At 30.6% G+C, this 23,698-nt stretch overlaps 1 protein-coding gene across 1 annotated transcript in view; it reads left to right on the top strand.

The window, feature by feature from the left end:
* Window positions 1-723: 723 nt before the first annotated feature.
* Window positions 724-23,698, top strand: part of LOC129223105 (uncharacterized) — a 188,650-nt gene continuing 165,675 nt past the window's right edge. The window contains 1 exon segment of the mRNA XM_054857672.1: window positions 724-1,388. Within this exon segment, the coding sequence (XP_054713647.1) occupies window positions 724-1,388 (665 nt within the window).

Raw genomic sequence — 23,698 nt, 5'->3', positions numbered from 1 at the left:
TTATGGAGAAAGAGGTATATTTCCAAGTTTATTCACGAAATGCACGCAAAGGTTTATGAGTAAAATATTCAAATGGTTGCATAATGTATTCAAATAAATTCCTACTGCTTCCTCTAACGAAAATGATCTGTTTATACTAAAGTGGCTTAATGATAAAATGAGTACATGTTGCAGAAATGAAGATTATGCTTTTAACTCAATAAACGTATATATTTAAAAATTAAAAACACAAAATTTTTCAAAAGCCTGCTACCTTTATACTAAGTACTTATAAAAAAAATATCATTCTCAATTTGTGTATTTTGCTTTATTTTAATTGCATATTTGGAGCTATTCACCAAAAAGGAAAATGAATTGTAAAAATAAACATTTAGTTTCTGAAAATACGATTTATGAAGGTGTTGCGCAATGTGTTGAATATTGTTAAAAATTGATATTTATGAATAGTTTTCCAAACATCAATAAACGTTGGAATGCCGTTGAAGATGAATTTCGAAATGGATTGAAATTTCCTTTAATGCTTTTGTTCGGCCAATACGAAACATTTGAGAAGTTTTTGCTCATAGGTAGCAAAATGTTTTCTATGGTGAATATTACAAATGTAATTAATCCAATTATTTGAACCTTAACATTATTAATTCATTGCTTGAAATGGTAAACTGGGGTGAGAAAATGTTTTCAAAAATGTCACTTCGACTTTGCTCAAATATTTTATTTTTGCTAATGTTTTGGTTTTCTTTGAAATGTGCTCAAGGAAAAGATGGTGGAGAACCAAAAATAATAACAGCCAGCGCTCTCAAAGAACGTGAAGTTATGTATTCGGAATGTGGTGGGGTTCTACGGAGTCCAAAAGGCATTATTGCAACTCCTAACTTTCCTGACCCTTATCCAGTTCCCATCAACTGCAGGTGGGTAATCGAGGCCCCAACTGATAAAATCATAGCCATATACTTTACTCAGTTTTACATGAGGGAAGGTCTGACTGTTACGGAGTACGCATTTTTTTCAGAAACCTTGTACATGGGAAAGAAAGAGTTCGGCATGATCAGTTCCGACAGAGAACCCACGTATCTTGTGAGCAACAAACCAGTTCTTGTTCTTGATTTCCTGGTCAGGGAATCGGGAAATATTCACATGAGGGTTCGTGAGTTTTTGCTGGATGTTTTTGGATTTAATATAACTTATGAAATTGTTGGAAGAAACGAGACGATACGGAAAGATGCCTGTATCTACCACCACTGCTCATTTACCGGTTCCTGTTTCTCGACTGCTTTCTTCAAAGGATATTTTTGCGCGTGCTTTGCTGACTTCTACGGCTCGGAGTGCCAATACAACTCTGGTTGTGAACCAGGAAGTGATACCACTTGCCAAAATGGAGGGACATGCAGGTGAGTTGCTTTTAGTTTTGTTTCAAAAACGATTAATGTCTATGAGAATTTCACTTAATGTGTTAACTCTGATTTTACTTCTTTTATGGGCAATTTTCTGGCTATATTATTCTTTTTTTTTCATTTCGGTTCTATTTTTTAATGTAAAAAATGCTCATATTGGCTAGTTTAAACATTAACACGATCTGCTAGCGGAAGTGATGGTATACATTAGTGACATTACTTTTACTATATACATACTTTTTGTGGTAGTCCTTGGATTTCTCACAAATAGTGATATTCCTGAGGTGACAGCTGCCGGTCTAGGGAAAAAAAACATTTAACTACGTAAGCGAGATTTTTGTCTCGGTTCCCATATAACTTTGTAATTAACGAAGAGTTTTTGGACTACACATTACTGCCACAGTCTCTTCTGTACTGAACCATATTGACCGATTTCAATATTTTGGCATACAGTTAGATATTATTATTATTATATTGATTGCAAGATTTTCTTGCAATATAATAATTTAATTATACAATTCTAACGACTTAAATACTGCACGAGTATTGGAGGGTCATGATTCCTTTATAACATGCCGTTTGAGTAAAACTGAAGGCATAGAAATAAACTTGGAGATTAAATTAGACGTGACGTACGGTGAAAATAAAATGTGCAACACCAAACATGTTGAAATTTTCAAAAAAATCTGTTAGCTTGTTGAAACCCGCATCCATTAAAAACTTTCGTGGTTATAGTCCGATACTAATGAGATATTTTTCAGCGAAGAGTCTTGGTCAGGACTCCTTATACCGCTAATTTATTTTTAAACGAAATTTAGTATTTGTTTTTATACAATTCAAACCACAGCTGCGAGAAAAAGTTCTGTAAAAACTTAATAGAAAAAAAGAGACAAAAAATTCTTAATTTTTGTTCTTTAAAACATTTCATTTTGAACAGTTTAAGAAAATCGTTAAATCTTTCGAGAAAATCAAACGAACATATAAAAGTTGAACTGTAAGGTGGATTTACATTGATAATATATTTTGGGAAAAACTTTTCAGTAAATTATGCATGTATTCACCTAACTGTTATATTTTTTCAAGATTCTTTTGTCGAGATATTTTGATTTTATTATTTTTATTGTTTACATGTTTATTTTAGTTTTGTTTGTTTTATCTTTTATTTTTTTAAATTTAAGTTTCTTTTCTTTAATTTCTCTACTTTGTGAGAGAGTATTTCGAACAGTGAAAAATGCATAATGTAAGCACCTACGAGAAAATCTAGAGCACGTATAGTAATTCATGATAAGCGCACATTTTAAATCATAAATAGTTTTGATATTTTAGAGAATAATATTTCAATAAATAAAGAAAAATATTGAACTGATGAAGTAAACGGATGAAACTTGAAAAAAATACCATACAAAAATATACTTAAGATTAAAACAAGAAGGTTTCTTTCAGAGGCTAGCATTTTGTTTTGTAGTTACATCATTTTGTTTTTAATCACGTTACTGTTTACTATTTAAGTTATGATGTCATTTGAAAGCTAAATCTCTTTCATATTTTTGCAACGATCTTCTTGTACTAAATATTTAAAAGAAAAGACATTTTTGGAACAAATTAAGTTTTAAATACTCTTTTCTGTAAAGCATTCCTTGCATACCACATTAAATATACGTTTCCTTTAAAGTACTTCTCTACTCTTTGATTCGCCAATTACACAGGTCTCAAGGGATTATTTTTTTCCGAGTCCGTAGCGTTTTATTTCTTTCTTTTATAAGGGGGGGAGGTAAGCACTCGGCTTTTAATTAAACATCAGGAAATCTTTCCTATTCTACGTTCATTCGTATGCTACTGAAGTGCAATTGCAAAGACTGTTCTGCTTTATTTATGGCTCTTTCGTGCGTTGAATTTTAAAAACGAATAAAATAAAAACTCAGAAAAGCATTTCAAAAACGCAGAAAGGAGTTAGATATGCTACGGTGCTGTTTTAAAGCTACGTACTTTGGTAAGAGAAAAATAACATCTTAAAAACAAAACGATTTTTTAAAATAAATTACCCTGACAAAATTTAATTGAAACATTTGTAATGATACACATATTTTTTGACTGGAAATAATGGTAAGCAAAATGATTTAAAAATTAAAATGATTTAATATTCATGACCATATTTTACAATTACAACATTTACGAAGCAACAAAGGCAATGCGGCTTATGTAAAATAATGAATTTCAAGAGATAGAGGACGACTAGGGATACTTGATGTCTGAGGATACATCATCCTTCAGCCAAACATGTATAAAAATCATGAGGTAGGGATATAAAACCTGTCAACAATGCTAAAGTCATACCTGTACATAAAAACTGCCTACATTTTGTCTTTTTCAGCCGTTTTGCTTTAGCTCAGGAAATGATTGTCTGAATGTGTCAAGGGAAATTCAATTTTTTAAGGAAAGCATTCCGAAGTTTACATACACAATAACACACATGCACACACAAACACATACATACACAATCACATACACGCACAAACACATACACACACCTACACATACAAACACTCATACACACAACTACCCACACACTCATGCCTGCACACAGACACAAACACACGTGCCTACACACACATACGCATACCCCAACATACAAACACACATACCCACCACACACAAACACACATACCCACCACACACAAACACACATACCCACCACACACAAACACACACACACACTCGTGCTTGCGAAAAACATAATTTGAATTCACGATGACAAAATTCAAATTATTTATTCATTTATTTATTTTTTTAACGCGAATATCGGATCATTATCTTTGACGGCGCTGTATCGCGTTCGACGGTAAATCGAATCATAATGTATAAGATTACATATTTGTATACATACAAGTAAGTCATGTTAAGAAATATGATTTAACAAAAGCATATTCTAAGCCTTTATAAGTGCAAAATGTATTAAAAGATATTCAATTACTGATATTTACATTTCAGTACGCATTATCCCATTGATTTCAAAGTATTAACGTTGTTTATTTTATCCTAACTATTTGTGCTCATGTAAAAAATATTCTTTGACTTTTTATTTTCATGCCGATTGTTGTTTGAATATAATTCTACAATCGGTAATAAGTTCCGTATGTTAACAAAATCCGTCTTTAACTATTCTCATTAAAATACGTTTAAGCAGTAAATTAAGTTTTTCTTCTAAGTGAGCACACGAAAGAACACAAGTTTTTACTACTCATGGAAGTAAAACGGTGTTAAAAAAAAAGAAAAAAGGTGGCTGACATCTGTTCGGTCGGTGACAGAGGTGAACCATTGCCGCCAGAACAGAGAATGGAACTTATTTAGCTAAAAGCATTTCAAAGAGTTTGTGAAACATGCAATCGCAGTCTAGCAAAGGAACAAAAATGCTACTCACTTGAATGTTTAGGAGAGGAAAATTCTCAATTTACTGAATGAAATTCTAAATTTTGCCGAGTGTTTAAAGACAAGCATAAAAGCACACCTGTATCTTCCGGAGAGTTAAACAATGCCCCAATAAAAAAAAAACTAAAAATAAACTTCTTATAAGAAGATAAATAAGGATCATTAGAAATAATGTAATATTTAAACTCTTTTTCACAGTTACCGAGTTATTGTGAAAAAAGTTTTGCCGAATAAGAAAATTGTTTGGAGTGATTATAGTAAACCATCGTGGTATCCCATTGTGCTTCCTCTTCAAAGAAATAGCCCCGCTTTAAAATATTCAATCGCTGATAGTGCCTCGTAATAATATATATATATATATATACACATATATATATATATATATATATATATATATATATATATATATATATATATATATGTATATGTATATATATATATATATATGTGTATATATATATATATATGTGTATATATATATGTGTATATATATATATATATATATATACACACATATATATATATATATACACATATATATATATATATATATACATATACATATATATATATATACATATACATATATATATATATACATATACATATATATATATATATATATATATATATATATATATATATATACATATATATATATATTTATTAGGGTGGTCCTTATTTATATGGGAAAATATTTTTTTCGGAATTGAACAAGTGACGCCCCCTAGTTTTGTGACACTATAATAAAAAGTAATCTGTGCAAAATTTGAATTCGATCAGTCAATAATAACACGTGCCCCTAGGACGTTGAACTGTAACATTTTTAATAATTTTCCCACAAATCTTCGAGTTTTTACTTCAGACCCCGTGCATCGTTTCTCCTAGGTTTGTAAAATAATTTTTACAGTGAGGTAGTACTAAAATTAATCTTTTTAATTACTTACCTAATTCGTACGCTTTTCTCAGTGCATCTCAATCGTGTGCATTTTTTTTTCCCGATATTCATGGACTGTCTGTAAAATAAATTGCTTTTGTGACTCATATGTGGTAAATTGATTGTGAAATTATTTCATTAATTGTGCTCCTCTTTCAGTTGTATCATTCACAAATTGGAGCATTTTAGCAATATCTCTTCCCTTTAAATAGCTTCCTTCATTTTGCCATGAATCAGTATCAAATGGGAAAACATCTTTTGGTGTTTGTAACTTATCAAACAGTTTTATTCACTTGTAATTGATTCTATAAAGAGGAAGATCTTTACTAAGAAAGTATTCCAAATCATCTACTGTTATCTGAAATTTTTTATAAAGTCATCAGACACGTCTTCCTTATTAGCAAGCATTTTTTAGAGCAGTCTTTTCCTTTCTTCGAAGTTAATTCCTTCTTCCAATACAAACAAAGCTACTAGTTCATCCTCTAAATACCGTAAGTGATTTATGAATTTTCCAATCACGGCTTCTGCTGCATGTTTGTCATCATTTTGTACGCTGCTAGTTTTTCAGACACATTTTATTATTTGAAGGATTTTAGATTGGGTTTCTGCGAAAAACCATATCTTCATACAGCATTTAACTGTAAAACAGCATTTACGGGCTCTCTCTTCATGTAAGGTCAACTTAAATTGTTTCCTAAATACATAAATTTTCAAACAATAAATTCCTTTTGCCACCCACTGGCTAAGGAATAAACTCCGGGTTGCCGAAAACATATCCCTATAGGAGGGACTTCACCAGGAAAAATCATTACAAGTTATGAGAGTTCTCTGTAATCTTTCTCAATTCCGCTTTTTACGAACAATAATATGTCATCAACTTCGTCTTTTAGAATTTAAGTAGTATGTGTACTTAATTCAAATCTTATAAGTTCTGAATTATGGAGATCTTTTCACAAAATTTTGAAGCGCTTAAATAATGGAATATTGGGTCTAAAACTAAGAAAGGCGAGAACTTATTTAAAGACACACTCTGCAGTAGGATTTTAAGTGCATGATGATGGCAATCCAAATGTAATATATCACCGTTCAGCTTTTGCTATAAAAATTGCATGCACAATTTATACGGCCGATATTGCAAGCCGTTGTATCAAACACCACAACTTGAACATTTAGCAATAAAGAGAAATCATCTAAAGATATCATAGACAACTGAAGAGATATCTCAGGAATTCTGAGTAGTTTTTCAATATTGGGACCTGAAGCTATCACGGTAAGCCTGTCGGTGTTCTTTTTCCAGTTACATCTGGATGTAGCTTTGTATCCTAGTGAATATCTAAAAAGTCTAAAACTAAATTCATGAAATTGTATTTTACCTCTCGAAGATTTTCTGATTGATCACAAGGTCATTTGACTTTAAATTTACTGCATCTACATATCTTTGTCCCTAATATGGCATTTGTCTAACCGGCGAGCAAACATTAATAGTTGTTAAGCTTTTTTTCGTTGTTTAGACCAGATATAGAAAACAGGTTCAACAAGTTAGGACATATATCCATTTCGATTTCTAAATCTTGTGAATTGCAAGAAAAAATTGATGATAATAAAGGACTACGTACTAAAAAAGAAGAAAATCAATTTAAAATATAGATTATTACATTATTCCGTTCTTGAATTTTTTAAATTTATATTTTAGATAAGGAAAATACAGTACATTTTTATGTTAAAGTAATGGAAGATTTTTCAAAATTTATTTTTTAAGAATTAAAAATTGCATAAACATTTAAGTATATTTATAACTAAAGAACAACGAATTAAAATATAATTGCCATTACTTATAGTTATAGCATTGAAACCTAGCGACCCTATTTGCCACACCTCTTACATACGCAGGAAATTTTGTAAATCAACACTCCCAAAGCCTGGAGGAGGCAATTTGTTGTTTTCAAAGATCATTCATTAATGGCCTAGTCCATTCATTAATCGCCTTTAGAATCCCTTGTGTCCATCTTGGTGGAAAGAAATGTTCCCCTGCCGCTTGGTTTGAAACGAGTGCAGAATAGCGGTATGCCTGACCCGAGGCCATTGGTATACATGGACCATCTGTAACATGCAAAATTTAATAGAATGAAAGTGAGAGAATGGTCGGTCTGGAAGTAGCAACATCTATTCAGGTTCAAAATTACTTTAAATATAAAACGTAAGAATAATTTTACACAAAAATGAGAAAATACGCAATTTTTTCTTCGAAATTCAAAAAAGGGGGCCCTAGGGGCACGGGTTAATATTCATGGTTTGACTTAAAATTTTGCAAGGATCATTTATTTGTATAATGGAACAAATCGAGGGGGCGTCGCGTAAAATATCAACAACTTCAAAAATAAGGACCACCCTATATATATATATATATATATATATATATATATATATATATATATATATATATATATATATATATATATATATATATATTGTGGTTATTGCTGACAAATTATGTGTACTTAAATCAACGGTAATGTTTTTTACACATTTGATACTGAAGTTTAAAATCAATAGTATTTTTAAAATGAGTGATAGCTCAGTTTCAAAGAGAAATTGAAGTTCTGAGAAAAAAAATGTTTTCAGAGATAGGTATTGAATGGCGTTATATCAGAGTGGAGTCTTAGCAGATTGATTATATTGACGGGTTACCTCAGAAATGATCACTCATAAAAAAAAATTATTGCTTATTTCAAAGCTAAAAATTATTCCAAACACAGATTAAAAGTTTCAACGCTTTAGTTTGCGTGGTTTTGGGTCATGCTCGCTATGCGTTCCTGTGCAAAAGCTTTTTCTCGATGAGTTTTTATTTATTTATTTTTTTTTTTTGTATTTTCATGTTACAGGAATTGTGCATTGATATGCATTTTATAAATTACTACAGGTTGTTCAGAGCATGTTACACTTTTAAAAACAATTAAAAAAAAAAAACTTTTTTTTTGGCATAGTAAATTCCAGAAATTTTTTTAATGAATAAGTAAATAAATACTCAGATTTTTTGAAAATAATTATTGTGATTGTTTAGCAAAAACATTTTTAAAGAAGTAAATAAGCAAAATAGCCTTAAAAATTAAAAAAAAAATAAATAAAATTTTCCTAATTTTCTTTGAATTTTTGAAAATTGTATGCATTATTTTTAAAGTTTAAAAACAATTATTGATTTCTAAATAAGTATGCATGTTAAGGTTTTAAAGAACAACACACTTTACTTAAACTTGAAAACACAAATGCTTTGAAGGTAATGTGACCCCTTAAAAGTCTAATGCAGAAGATTTGTTTAGAACAGTGGCAGTGGTATAACAGCGTCAGTGCTTCAAAGGATGAGAACTAAATCCGGGTTTGACTGCACCTGTTTATCAATAAACTTACTTCAAAATCTCAAGGCACGTTATAATTAAAAAAAAAAATTGATACCGATATTATGATACTCTGTGATCCATAAAAATTATTTTGTTCGATAAAATAAGAACACTTCTGTTTTCAGCATTTCAGTAACAAAATTACGACCTTTTGATGTTTAGCGCTGAACTTATTAATTAAATAATAATGATCATGTTTTAATTACATTATCTGTATAGGAGATAAAATGAATGTGGGAAAAAGAATAGTTCATTACATTGTTATTTTATGCATTTATAAGTTATTGATTCATTCTTTTATTAGTTAAACATTATACATTCATTTATTAAGGCATTCACTGGGTTATTCACACGTTTACTTAGTAATTTATTAGATAATATATTTCTTATTCGTGTTTTTCAACAAAAGTTTTCGTTTAACGTTTTGAAAATATTTTATTGGAAAACTACTCTACCACTTACCGACATGTTATGGGGCAAAGTAATAATTTTCACTTGTATTTTAATGTTCAAACCGAAATTTAAATTAACGTTAAAACACAAATTCTACTATAAAATATATTTCTACCTCTTTATGTGCCAATGGCAAAAGAATTAATCTCTATTTTCGATCGAAAAGTTCGTTGTTCTTGAATATTCCCTTTGAAAAGCTTTTAAAGTAGTGAAAAGAAGAGAAAAAATGTTCGGAGTAATGGGAAAAAAATCTTAAGAAATTGAAAGGAGAAATTCAGAAAATGAATAAGGCGAAAAAATTGGAAAGAACAAGAAGTAGGGAGAAGTTAGTTTTAACATTTTTTAGTGTAACCATCATAAAATGATGAAAAACCTTTTATATCCCGATCGTTAAATTGCTTTAATCACACATGGAAACTTTATTATGGGATGAAGTTTCATAATTTCAAGTTATATGAATAGATTTTGTGTAATAATCCGACGGGTTTGGCTATTTATTTATTTATTTTTCTGCATTTTATATTTAAACTTAAAAATTTTCTTATGTTTCAGTTAATGAAATTTTCTTTTCTTTTTGTTTTGTAACGTAAATGCTGTCGTTAGCTAGTACTTTCAGGCAAATGTCATATTGGAACACTGTTCTTTTGCTAACTTAAAAATCATCCGTTAAATGCTTTTTATATTTACTGTTTACATCTAGAACTCTTCCTCAATTTTAATATGAGAAGTTTATTTTATCTAACAAATAAGGTAAATACACTTGTAAAGACCAGTGCTTCAGTAGTGGCCACTTTAAGGTTTAAAACGCAGTAGTACATTACATTACATTACACTCCAGGATCCCCCGTACGTACCACATATGTGGCTTACCAGTTGGGTAGGGCCCTGGAGAAAGTTCAGCCTCAGTTCAAGTTACAGGAATTGTTACAAGGAAAAAAAATTACAGTAAACTATTCTTTTGTTTACAATTCTTTGAAAGAATATATATTAAAGTGGATTGAAAAAATAAAAGTAAGAAATATGTAAAGCCTGTATGTGGGAAAGTTGCCCTTACCAAGCCTATGTGTCATGCAAAATTTCAGCTAAATCAAATAATATCATTAGCTGCCCATTTGACCGTCAATTTTAAGTATTTTACCTAATTTCGCATCAAAATGACAAAAAACGGAATGATAAAACATAACATCTCTCATTTGAAGCTACGAATGGTTAAAACTAAACCTTATTAAATAAAATAAATAGTTAATGAATACTTGAATGACCTTAGTAATTGCAAGATGGTCTTCAATTGTGCATTGCGCTTGTGCACGCCCTTCCTAGCCGATTAATGTTTACTTAACGCTAACTTAGTTCACGACCGTCAATTGTGTTTTTTATTTTGAGTTAGCTGTCTTTTTAACGTCAGAGAGTTATACTAAGTGTACATAATGTGATAGCCATTTTTTCTTGTTCATGTTTTGTGAGTACTTCAAGTTATTACATGTTCCTTAGGGCATTTCAAAATGCCCAAGTCTCGATCACAAGACCTTTGTCCAGTGTTTGGAGCTCGGAAAATCTTCAAAGATAATATTCTATCTTCGTGTGCAGATTTTTTTAGACATTACTTATATATACGCAGGGAATGTTTAAAAAGAAATGGAAAGGAACTTTATTTTGCTGATGCGTGTTCCCGTTTGATGGAAGACCTTAAATGCTTATGGGGGAAAAGTTATCTTCCTAACTGTAACGGATCAACAAATAATAAGGTAAAAAAATAACATGTGAAATATCGTAATGTTAAGAGATATTTAAAAAGCGAAGGTGTACTAAATGTTTTAAAAAATACTGTGTAGAAAATTAGGTGAAGAAAATCTGTTTGATATTTCACCATGTAAATGGAAGGACTTTCTAATCTGTAACTGTAAATTTATACTGCCTGTAGTTCAAAGAACATTTTTAACTGATTCAAGAACATTTCGTAGAATGGTAATTGAAAATGTTGATATAAAAACAAGCAAAATGATTGCAAAATGATTTAAACGGAAAGAAAAAGCAGCATAAAGAGCTAAAAAAGCTCAACTGCAAGATACTGTGGAAAGCACAGATCGTGGACTTTCTCCTTCTTATATGAAACTTATTTTGGATTCTTCAAGATCTTCACATGAAAATGAAGAAACGATTTTTGACTATAAACACCTTAAAAGGAAAAGCAAAATTATTGGTCATGATTCCCCTTGAACTTCGCAAATGAGAACTAGGCTCCCAAATGTAGCACAGGCTTGTGACAAAGCTGGTGTATCCGATAAATCAGCAAAAACTCTTATAAATGCTGATATAGGAATCATTACGATAGAAGATCCTTCTAAAGTAGTCAATCGTAGTATAATAAGAAGAGAAAGAAATAAAAACCACATTGACTTGAAAAGGAAAGATGACGAGCTCCCTTTATCAGGAGAATATCGAATATACTTCGACGGTCGAAAAGAGAAAACTTCAATTCAAATTGAGGAAGGAAAATTGACATTTAGAAGGACAATACCAGAACATGTTGCTTTAGTTTCTGAACCTGGGTCAAAGTACATTGGCCATGTTACTCTTGTTTCTGGTGCGTCTAATGACATTAACAATGAAAACAAGCATATTATTTCTTTTAGAAATTTTTTTTGACATTTCTAAGTTACAAGCTGTTGGTTGCGACGAAACAGTAGTCAATACAGGATTTAAAAATGGAGTCACAAGACAAATTGAGCTTGCTGTTGGACGACCTTTGCAGTGGTTTATTTGCTTATTGCATACTAATGATTTACCTCAACGCAATTTACTGCAACACTTAAACGGAAAAACTTCAGACACTGAAGGATATTGTGGAGAAATTGGGAAAAAAACTGGAAGCACATGTGAAAATATGACTGTAGTTAACTTTGAAAAAGTAGAAGTAACGTTGTCCGAAATTGCGTTTGATGAACTTAGTACAGAACAACGATATCTCTACGAAATTTGTACTTGAATTTCAAACGAAAAAATTTCATTTAACTTGTCACGAAAGAATCCTGAAAAAATGAGTCATTCCAAATTGTTAACGACAGTAAATAGAATTTTGCGGTTGTATATTTCAACAAGAGATCCATCGGAGAACTTGAACATTTTAACACAATATGTTATGAGAGTATACGCATGTACGTGGTTTCATATTAAATCTGAATCATCATGTCGGTATGGCAGACAGCATTTTTACAACATCATTAAAAAATCTCGATTTCTGCATAAAGAGCTTAAGAACATAGTAGATAGAACACTGCAGAGAAACGCGTATTTCGGATATCCAGGGAACATTCTACTATCAATGCTGTCTGATAGTCAAATAAACGTGAGACAGTTGGGCCTGCAAAGAGTTTCAAAATGTAGAAAAATGGCTAAACTCGCTAACAATGCTCGAAATTTCAAGATCTTAGTAGTAAATTTTAATGCAGATAGCTGTACGGATTTAATTGACTGGAATTCAGTTACACTTACTGAGCCACCAGTTACGAAATCTATTTCTGATAATGAACTGAACCAGATACTTTTGGATTTGTCTAAAAAGGATATTACTGTTCTATATAAAATACCCGTGTCATTCACAAGCAATAAAACGCTGCGTTAAATTAGTTACTGATGCATCAGCAGCCGTATGTGGATATGACGCTCAAGACGGATTTATACGATCAAGGATACCATCAAGAATTTCACTACTTAAATTTGAAACTAAGAGTCAATATTCTGGGGTTCCAGAAAACATTAACGTAAATTTTTGAAGATAAAGGTTCGTGGTGTTATTTACCTCTCTGTGCAGCCACCTCCACCGGATCAGATCTTGTTTTTTTTTTCTAAGAGAAAACTTGCAAAGAGTTGAAGAAAACTTCTTAAATTTTACAAGTTCTTAGAAATTTCAATCGCAAATGGGCAGCTAAAGATATTGCCGTTGGAAGCTGAACATTCAATGGCATGATAACACTTATAGATGGCAACTTTTCCGCATACAGGCTAATTAAGAAAAACTTTTTTTCGAGCGTTTTTGCTCCACCCTAATATATATATATATATATATATATATATATATATATATATATATATATATATATATATATATATATAGAGAGAGAGAGAGAGAGAGAGAGAGATAGAGAATAAATATACATTCAAAATGTTTAGACAACAAGAATACAAAAGTTATTACGATCAACAGAAGTATACCTTTACAGAATACATTAGAACTCTGGATAGCTAGTAAAAAAAACACGCTGGGAAAGGGATGTGCGTTTAAAATTTTCCTAGAGGAAAACTTAGTTGGCTAGGGAATTTATAGGATATACATATATGATATCCTAGTAAACATACGAAGTATAAAACACTGAAGCGGGAGCTAGGAGGAAGCATGTTCGCCCATATGCAAAATTGTAAGGGGGGCTCAGATATTTTAACCATGGTTTAGCAGGATATTTGCAGATGAAAACCGATTTCTGGACGGATTACAGTCATTAAAATTTGACATTTTTGTTACTTATTCACTAATCGCTAGCGAAGAAATGTTTTTACATTTTTGCAAAGAAAAATACTAAAAACAAGTTCAAATATCAGAGGGGGGGGGGAGGATCAAGCTCCCCTTGACCCATTATATGGGCGCCCTTGGGAGGAAGGGAATAAAGATAAATTAATGGACGAGATGATGTACTTATAAACCGATAACTTTCTTAAGATAGGTGGAGAATAGCCACAGTTAAGTATATTTTTAAACTGTGGGTGCAAAAATATATGAATTACCTTTCTTTACTCTCAATGAGCGTATTACAGCCCAACTCTCTTCGTTAATCGTCCCATTTTCTAAAGATGCCAGAATTTTAACTGGTTCAATTTATAATCCTTTTTACTTTTAACAAAAAAGTTTGTATTCGTGAAAAGATTTTCTCTCAAAAATCGACCTTAAAGTCCATTTTGCTCACCCCCGAATGAATGTTGTGGTTTTTTTTTTCGACCCGAATACACGTGCATATATACCTAAGAGCGTACAGACGTCCGTTCGTGACTTCGAAAACACAAGTAAAAAAAAAAGCAAGCAACCTAAAGTTTCTGTCAAGTGAAATTATACGAATCCTTATACTGCTAACGGAAAGTTACAAAAACTAGTTTAAACAATTCCTTCAGTTAATTAACAGGGAAATAATTTACATTGCTCAAATGCTGACAGTTTATTACGGTAACAGTTTCATAGCTCTTTAATAATTTTTTAAATGCAAAAAAAAAAAAAAACACGCTTAACCATTGTAAAGGAAATAAGTAAAAAGAAAAAAAAAGTCATCATAATCTAATATGTACTTTTAGTTTGACTACGTTTCTTAGTTCCGACCTGACTTGAAGTTGGTTCTATTTCTCTTTATGTTGATTATGTTTTGAACTTCACTTACAAAATATACATTACAGAAGCACTTTTGTAGTAAAAACCTCAGACAAAACTATAAATTTCTGACGCCTTCATGAAAAGTACTTCCTTCAATTTTTATGAAGCCCGCATCTTACTTCCGAGAAAAAGATTAAACGGTCAAAACTAAAAATAAAAAAAAAAAACGAAAAGTGAAGTTGAGATAAAAATGTCGAAAGTTTTACTTCTGTGTTGGAGTTTCGATTACACCAAAGACAAATCTATCGGTCAGATTATTTTCAAATTCGAAAAAGAATTAGGGAGAAGTTTTTGATGAGCTGGATTAGATAAAAATTTTTTGCTAACAGTTCTATCATTAAGTAAGGTAGAAATGCGGCGGATTAGAAACGATAGACGGTTAAAAACGTGAACATAATTTAAAAAAAAAACAATTTGTTTAATTTCACGTAGACATGTTTTGCATTCCTTATGTGAAATGGCTATTGCGCAAAGTTTTTACATCCATTAACTCATATAAGTTTGCTTATAAAAAGAAATTAATCGTAATATCGATACACGTGTCTGTACGTTTGGGAAATCATTTTTTAGGAGTTGTTACTGTTATTACTTTCTATCCCAAAATAGGTTTTTTTTCTGGATTTTTCTTTTGCATTAGTTGCTTAAGATTAATGTTAGATTATTAACTGCATGCTTATGATAGTACACAGCTCAGCACCGTTTCAGTACTTAGCAAAATTAGAAAGCAATATATTTTCGGGAATAATTTAGACTTTCGTTCAATCAATAAGTGTAAAATTAATAGAAAAAAGGAGTCTCTAATTAACTATTGTTTTAGTAAATCATACAGCAAATATATAAGCGTAAAAATCATGATTTAATTATTCAACAAATATAGATCAATATTCTCTTAACTGTATTTATATTACGAAGCTGCAAATATTTTTTATACATAAACATTGCCGTATAATGACACGATGTTGCTTACATTGTTTTGTAATTCTTTTGCGGTTGCTTGTTTATTACTTCAAAATACTTAACAATTAAACGTTTATGTAAATGTAGATGTTTTTACACTTGCATCTGATAAAAGTCGATTATTAACCTCAGTTTATGTTGTACGTATCTTATTGCTTGATGTGTAGTGTTTTTGAATTAAGTTGTCAAGATCGTTCATTCATGATTCCACAATGCCTTTTAATCAATGCTGTAGAAAAAAAATTGATTTTGTAAAAATACTAAAAATATATCATTTCACGCAAAAAGGGATAAGAAACCAGCAAGTTGCAAGAAACCAATACTAACCACCAGCAACAACAATCAGAGAAGGTCACGTTTGATTAATAACTCATTTGCAATGTGAGGATAAATATCAAAACAATTCAAAGCAAACATCAGATTGCAAATAAAAGTACTTTTTAGTAAGCTATGAGGTAAAAAAATAAAAAATGTGTTATTACTTCATTGTAGTACTTTAGATAAAATGTTTAACCTGTTGTGAGCAGCTGCAATCGCAAGCTAGGTTTTTGATAGACGATCTTCAGTACTTAGGATTGCAGAAATCGGCAATATATATATATATATTAGTGAATTTTGATAAGATTCACGAAAAAAATATCAACCGCGCTCGAAAAAGGCTCGAACCAAGTCGAAAACGTTTTTTTTTTTTTTGCAACTTTGTAACCCTCTTACACCTTACGTCAAGCTCAAACAGACAAATTGTATAAATGTATTTTTATCTAGTAATTAACCTACCTTATTTTAATATGAATCGCTTCTATAAATCTGATAATCATAATTTTTTATACATTTACCACGTTTATTTTTTTTAACAAAAATACTAGTTTGAAGATGACATGATCCGTTTTTTATTACTCGATTGAAAACTTTACAATTTGCAAAAAAAACTTAATTTTTGAAACATCGTTTCAAGTAAGTTCAGACAGGAATTAATCGGAAAAAAACTAAAAAGAAAAAAAAATCCCAATAGTCATGAAACTTCAGTGATTTGCTAATCTTGTCTCAATAAATTTATTTTTATTACCTAGATACTTTCATAGTACTTCTTTGAAATTCACTCCATTAAAATCGTTTTCCCATTATTATTTCTTACATGGAGCGATTAACTACAAGCATGATTTTTTTTTGCAATGCAGTAAATTTTCTGTAAAATTTAGTCAAAATTTCAATAAATTTCATAAAATATGGCACGAAAGATTTTTATTGTATTCAGAATTACATATATTTTTAAATCTTCATTTGAAAATTGTTATACGGTACTACAAACAAGGAAAACTAAAAATGTAAAATATTAAACGGTTTAATATTAACCCAAATTAGTTTGGGTTTAATTTTAACCCAATGTTATGACTATGAATCCTTTGACCTAATAGGCAACATAAGAGCCACAAGAATATCATTTTTCGGCAATTCCACTTCTATGCTTTGAAAATTTGTAAGCAATTGTTTCACACAGCAAAAAAAAAAAAAAAAACTGTGATAATTTGTTGCACGCATGTCTTATTAAAAGAAAATACAGTGCCATGTTTATTGAGTTTTTGCAAAGAAAAAAATATTTAAAACTGTCTAGCTTGAACAGAAGAGGGAATTCAGGAATGTCTTCAATGTATAAAGTTGTATATGATACTTAAAGCTGCGTTCATTGTTAAAGTTCTTGACTTTAGTTTTAGACTCCTAAGAAAGTTACTTCCAAATATGAAAAAAATCGTATTGCAAAAAAATCAACACTTTACTTTTAAAAATATTCTGAAAATGTTATGGTTAGTATTAATTTATATTAACGCACTGATATTATTTGTGTTTAAATCACAAAATTCTCTTTTTTCATACTTCTAGTTTCAGTGACATTAAAATTGTAGTTTTTTCAATGCAGCACAAAATTGTGTTTTTCTCCCTAGTATATTGTTTGAATGAATTCAAAGCGTTATAACAGTTAAAAACTTATGATGTGTCATTTAATTTATAAGAAATGTTCTTTTATAAATTATTAGTCTCATTTCTATTTGTACTTCTTTCTTCTTCCTTGTGATACATGAAAAATAAGTTTTATGTTCACTGAGCAATAATGTTTTTGTGCTTTTCATCAATGAATGAATACATTTCTCAATACAATAACTTATTAGGAACTGCATGCCAATTTATGCTATATTTAAAGTTAAAAAAAAATATTTTCCCTATTTTCTAGTGTTATCTATACTTCCGCCACATATTATCTCCTCACTTTGTTTTCAATTCTTTAAAAAAATATCGATTCCGTAAATTGATTCTTTTTAATAGTTTTTGGCATTCATTCGGAACTCCAAAACTGAAAGTTATCACAATTTTTATCTATAATATATCTAGAACGCTGAAATTAATTACATTTTTTCAATTACGCTCATTCACTCATTTTTCACTTATCAAACGACGTAAAAAAAGCTTTAAAACTTTTCTTGATATTCTTTATCGCGGCAGTAAGATAGGTTAACAAAAAACGCATCGCAAACTTTAATTATATTTATGGTCACATTCTTAGAACATATTATTTTAAATATGACTACAGAGGCCAAGAAAAAAATCTTAAACTTTGTTGCTGCTAAAATTCTTCTTTCCTCGAAAGTCAAGACTCATAGCGCATATTTCGTGATAAATGATGTCATTATGAATTTTAAAGTATCGGAGTAACGTTTCGCAATAAACTACATTTTTTATAGTTTCGTTAAAACCTTTTTTTCGCATCTGGTGTCATGCGCATTTTTCAAAAATTTCCTTAGTCACGTATTTTATGTATTTTCAGTTATTTTTTCCTGTCAAAAACTAAATTTTCTAAAACATTTCCCGTGCTTTAATAATGAAACAACTGCAAGATATCCGATTGATAATAAGGATTTTTTACTCGTTGCTATCAAATGCATCAAACTATGATGTTTTGTAAAGTATGCAGAGGTTAAGTAATTTACAAATTGTAACAATAAACATAAAAAAAATGAAACGTAAGAAACGCTCAGTCACTTCGGTTTCAGTGGCGCATCATATATTAACTATAATCAAAAAATATTTAAATTCTTTTTTGTGTAGTTGTAAAGAGAGTTCTGTCAAACTTTAATACTTATGCTTGTGGTTTAACAGACTGCAATGTATTTTAAAATAAAAAGTTTTGATCTTTAACCCTCAACTAATTATAATATTATGAACTTTTTATGCGAGTTCCCGATTTAAAATTGGGGATAGCTTAGATACAAACCTTATCATAAAAGATTAGGGTTTGGTTGCATTAGTTTCCTTCTGAGTGCGTCGTAATGTTTCAATACCATTAAATATTAAAGCAGAATTTATCAGTAGGGCGGTTCTCGAAAAAATGTCCCGTGCGTAACGCTAAGTTTCTTATTTTATTCAAATACCTAGTAATTAAATATGTGAATAACTGTTATGCTTTGATAGTATATTAAAGGATTTATTATTCTCCAAAAGCATTATTTTTTGAAGGCTTTGGTTAGCTGGAAAAAATAAAATACTTAGCATTATGCACGGGACTTGTTTTCGGTATCCTCAACGTTATTGAGTTTTTGGTTTCTTGTTCACATGTCTTGAGTAAGACGATTTAGGAAAATATATCCATAAGTCATGTCTATATTTCACAGCCGATGTCCAATTCACTAGCGTATACTGAGTTTTACCTCGGGGGAAGGATGGTTGGTCATATGAAATCTTACATTTGCGACACATTAAAGTAGTGTATGTGGTTCAAAACCATAAGTTATGGGGGTCATGGGTTTTCTTTAACCCCACCCTGGGTCCAATACCACTAGGGTTTTCTTACAGGGTAACAGTATGGCTTGTTACCAAGGCTTCTGGGGAATTAATTACCAAAATATCATCATTGCTGCATCCCTATTCCAGAAGCATAGACAAAAAAGAAAAAGACTCCTGATGGAGAAAAGCCTTGAAACCAAATAATGATCATCCTTTCTACCTCGAGGCAAAAAAAAATTACTTTTGACGTGTCAACAGTATAAAAAATAGAATAAGATTTTGTTTATTCACATGAAGATGACATGATAAAAATTTGTATTGAAAGAAGTTTAATTAGAAAAATGTAAATAGTATAAATACGTCTAAAATAAATGTGTTTTTTTAATATAAGCTATTTTTTTTTCAAGAACGTCATGAACTTTAATATTACTGCGAGGACAATTTGGCTCACAAAGATGAAAAATGTGTTACGAGACGATTCATGGGACGGAGAGTGAATATCGATTAGGGTGATATTTAATGAGTGTTTTTAATCAGTATAATAATTTTTCTAATCCCGTTCGAATAGTACTGAATCTTTTTTTAGGCTAGAGTTTTCTCGTGATCTTTGGAAGTTTTCGTACTTGACCCCTTTAGTCAAACAAATACAAGTGAATAAGAGGATCGGTAGTAGGTTTTCAATTAGAGTACTGGAAACGAATAGAAGCTTATTTTTCTGATCCCTAACACTTTGTTATGTGCTTACATGAAATAAGTGAGCCGAATAAGGCCAACCTAAGGTTCAGGGTCTTGCTTATTAATAATTCAACTGCCTCCCAATTTTGAAGATTCATTAACTGACTCATGAAATTACGAAAAAAAATTCTTTCATGTGAAAATTATAGTTAAAATTGTGTCTGTCAGTTTGAGAACAAAAAAGACATATCGGCCGCTTTCTTAGGCACACTTGCTGCCACTGATGGCATTTCTAAAGAACTTCAAAAAAAAAAAAAAGAAAAAAAAAAAAGAAACAGGAATCACATTATTTATTGTGAATAAGAAAACATACTTAACCACATTTGACAAACCCAAAAGCATTATTAAAAATTACATGTTTACTTCTTTGAAAAGGAGAAAGATCGATCGTCACAATTGGGACTCCAATTAATTGGCCGTTATGTTTTCTTTTTGGTCATTTCTGCGAACAGTTCATGCACATTCGTGCAGCATATGTATCAGAGAATTATATCATCTACCCGATTCTTTTGTGCTGCAATAAGATTTGGGATCTCAATAATGCCAATTATGGTCTTTTTGGACTATAGTCCAGTTTTAAAGGTTGTCAAAAAAAATAACGGTACATAGCAGCAATTTTACTTTTGAATTTGTAAACTTCATATATTAGCCTGCTTATGCAATTTCTACTAGAACAGCGGAGCGGGTCAATTCTACCCACAACGATGTTTACTTTAACATCACGCAAAAAATTTGATTGAAGAAAGAAACCTGTTATGACTTTTAATAATTCAAAGTGATGCGAAATTTAAAATGGAATAACATATATACTTGTCCGATTACAGTGAAACCTGTTTAAGTTGACCACTTGCGGTGCACTACTTTAGTGATCAAATTAAACAGGTGGTCAAATTATAGAGGTGATTTATATAATATAATACTAATTCTGTGCGAATTCTAAAAAATTATCGAAAGTAAATGTAGAACATTTCTTCATTACCCTTAAATTCTACAAATAGAGATCATCAAAGGTTTCCAGTCCGAACGACTTGATGATTTGTTTGAAACTCAAACTACGTTGGAATGCAATGTCGGATACACGATTTTTCTGAACTGAGGCAAAAACGTGTAACTGATACCCAAATCCATCGCTTTTCAACTTCCTTTGCCAAAGGTCAACGAAAAATAAAAATATAAAAAAAATCACAGAAATAGTATAAATTTGCGCCTACAACCCCCCCCCTCCTCAAAAGCTTCTGCCCTTAGCAAGAGCCCCAGCATACTTCACCTGGATCCGATACCACTTGAATGCTTTGATATTTGTTACGAAAAATTAGAACCCAGTCTGAAGTTATTTTAATTCCTGTATTTATGTATAAAAATACATCCCGACTCCTTAATTTTACCATCCTTTAAGATTTATAATAGTAAAAATAGTTATCAAAAAATCACAAGTTGGTGATAATAATGGAAGTGTTTTTGTTTTCATTAATTCAAAATTAAGACTACTGGGCTAGTCAAATAAAACGATAAACACACAAAAGGGCATTTTAAATAGAAATTAGCCATAACTTTCAGAGTTGGAAATTATGAATTTGAAAGACACTAATGTTACTAACATAGGACCAAACGATGCGATTTTCGACATACGTAAAGATCAACACACTGTATTTTATACAGTGTAATCTACAGCAGTCCTTCAAGTTCTTGTAGATCTGTTAAAGATAAATTGTTGTAGAAGCACGTATGAGATAGTGAGAAGCAAAAAGATGTAAGTGCCAAAATTAAAAATTTCGAGATAACATGTTCAAATGGTAGAAGAACCTCTCCTCTGTTTCGGGGGAAAAGACAGAACTAGTACATATAGCCGATAGATGCTGATATACTTTCGGACTTAGAAAAAAATCAATAAAAATCTATCCAGAATCTGATCTTCAAATGCGTTTTTCTCAAAATTTTAAAAAGTAAACTTACTTTTCTTTGCGTCTCGCTGTCACTTATGAGAATGTACTGAAGGTAAAACATATAGGTAGATTCAAGCAAGAAATGGAACTTATATTAGAAGGTGTATTTACTTTTATCTAAAAATATATTGGCACATAAATAAACTTCATCTGCAAAAAGGTCTTAAACTAGCTTGTGGTCAAAGGACTGGGGTCCATCACTTTTCCATAATACGATGCTAAGAGCCCAAGCTTGTGATATAAAGGAATATGTATGTGTTCATTGCAGAATTTAGAGATTGGGTTTTATGTAAAACTGTAACTAGAAAATCTATCAGGTGGCAGTTCTTTTAAAATTTAATTGAAGAATTGGAAGAAATATTTGTTTTCTTGTTACAAAAGAAAAAAAGTGACAGAAGAATTTAAGACATAGCAAATGGAAACGAAAGACAAGTATAAATTTAACGTAAACGAGCCCGATACCACAATTCTAAAAATGAAAATAAAACTACAAATATCTGCTTAAAATACAAAGCGATCATTTGAACAAAAATTACAAAACTAAGTAATACATTTTATGCACAACACATTAAGAAAGTAAATTGGGTTGCATAATTTGCAAAACTTACTAACTTACTAATTGTGACTAACTTACAATTTTTTTTTTTTTAACAGATCTAATTTTTTTCTTATTAATCCTAGAAAATGTATGTCATATTTCGTTAGAGACATGTTAAGGATATAAAATTATAGAACATATCCTCTTTAGGAAGCCGAGATGCTAAGAGAAAGAATTTTTTTCCGTTCAAATTATGAGGGATCTTTAGCGTTAGCCAAGTGTCCGTTTACAAACTTAGGTTCATTTATAACAACTTTATTTTCAAAGTGATTAATTTGTTTTTCTGATGCAAATTCTATGTGTTACACAAATAAGTTATTCAGCTGGTGATATGTCGAAAAACACAATAGTTTGTTCGGCTTATTTTAGGTTATGGTTGTAATTGCTCATAATAAAAATAAGCAATAAAAAGCCAAAACGCTAGTTAAAACAAGGCTTTTTTTCTGGTACAATCCATGTTTCTTTTTTTAAATTTATTTATTTATTTTAATGCCATTTGATAACTTAAAGTTTTGATAAACAAAAGTTTAATTTATTTTTGCTAGTTCGGTACTTTGATAGTTATTAGATCCATAGTTTATTGCTACCTTAAAAAAGGACACTTGTTTGTTAAAATTATTCAACTCACGCATAAATATTTAAACCAAATTCGTTTACAGGTAAAAAATAAAATGCG

This window comes from Uloborus diversus, chromosome 5, assembly GCF_026930045.1.
Source record: "Uloborus diversus isolate 005 chromosome 5, Udiv.v.3.1, whole genome shotgun sequence".
NCBI lineage: Eukaryota > Metazoa > Arthropoda > Arachnida > Araneae > Uloboridae > Uloborus > Uloborus diversus.
This window is presented reverse-complemented; position numbering and strand designations above follow the sequence as displayed.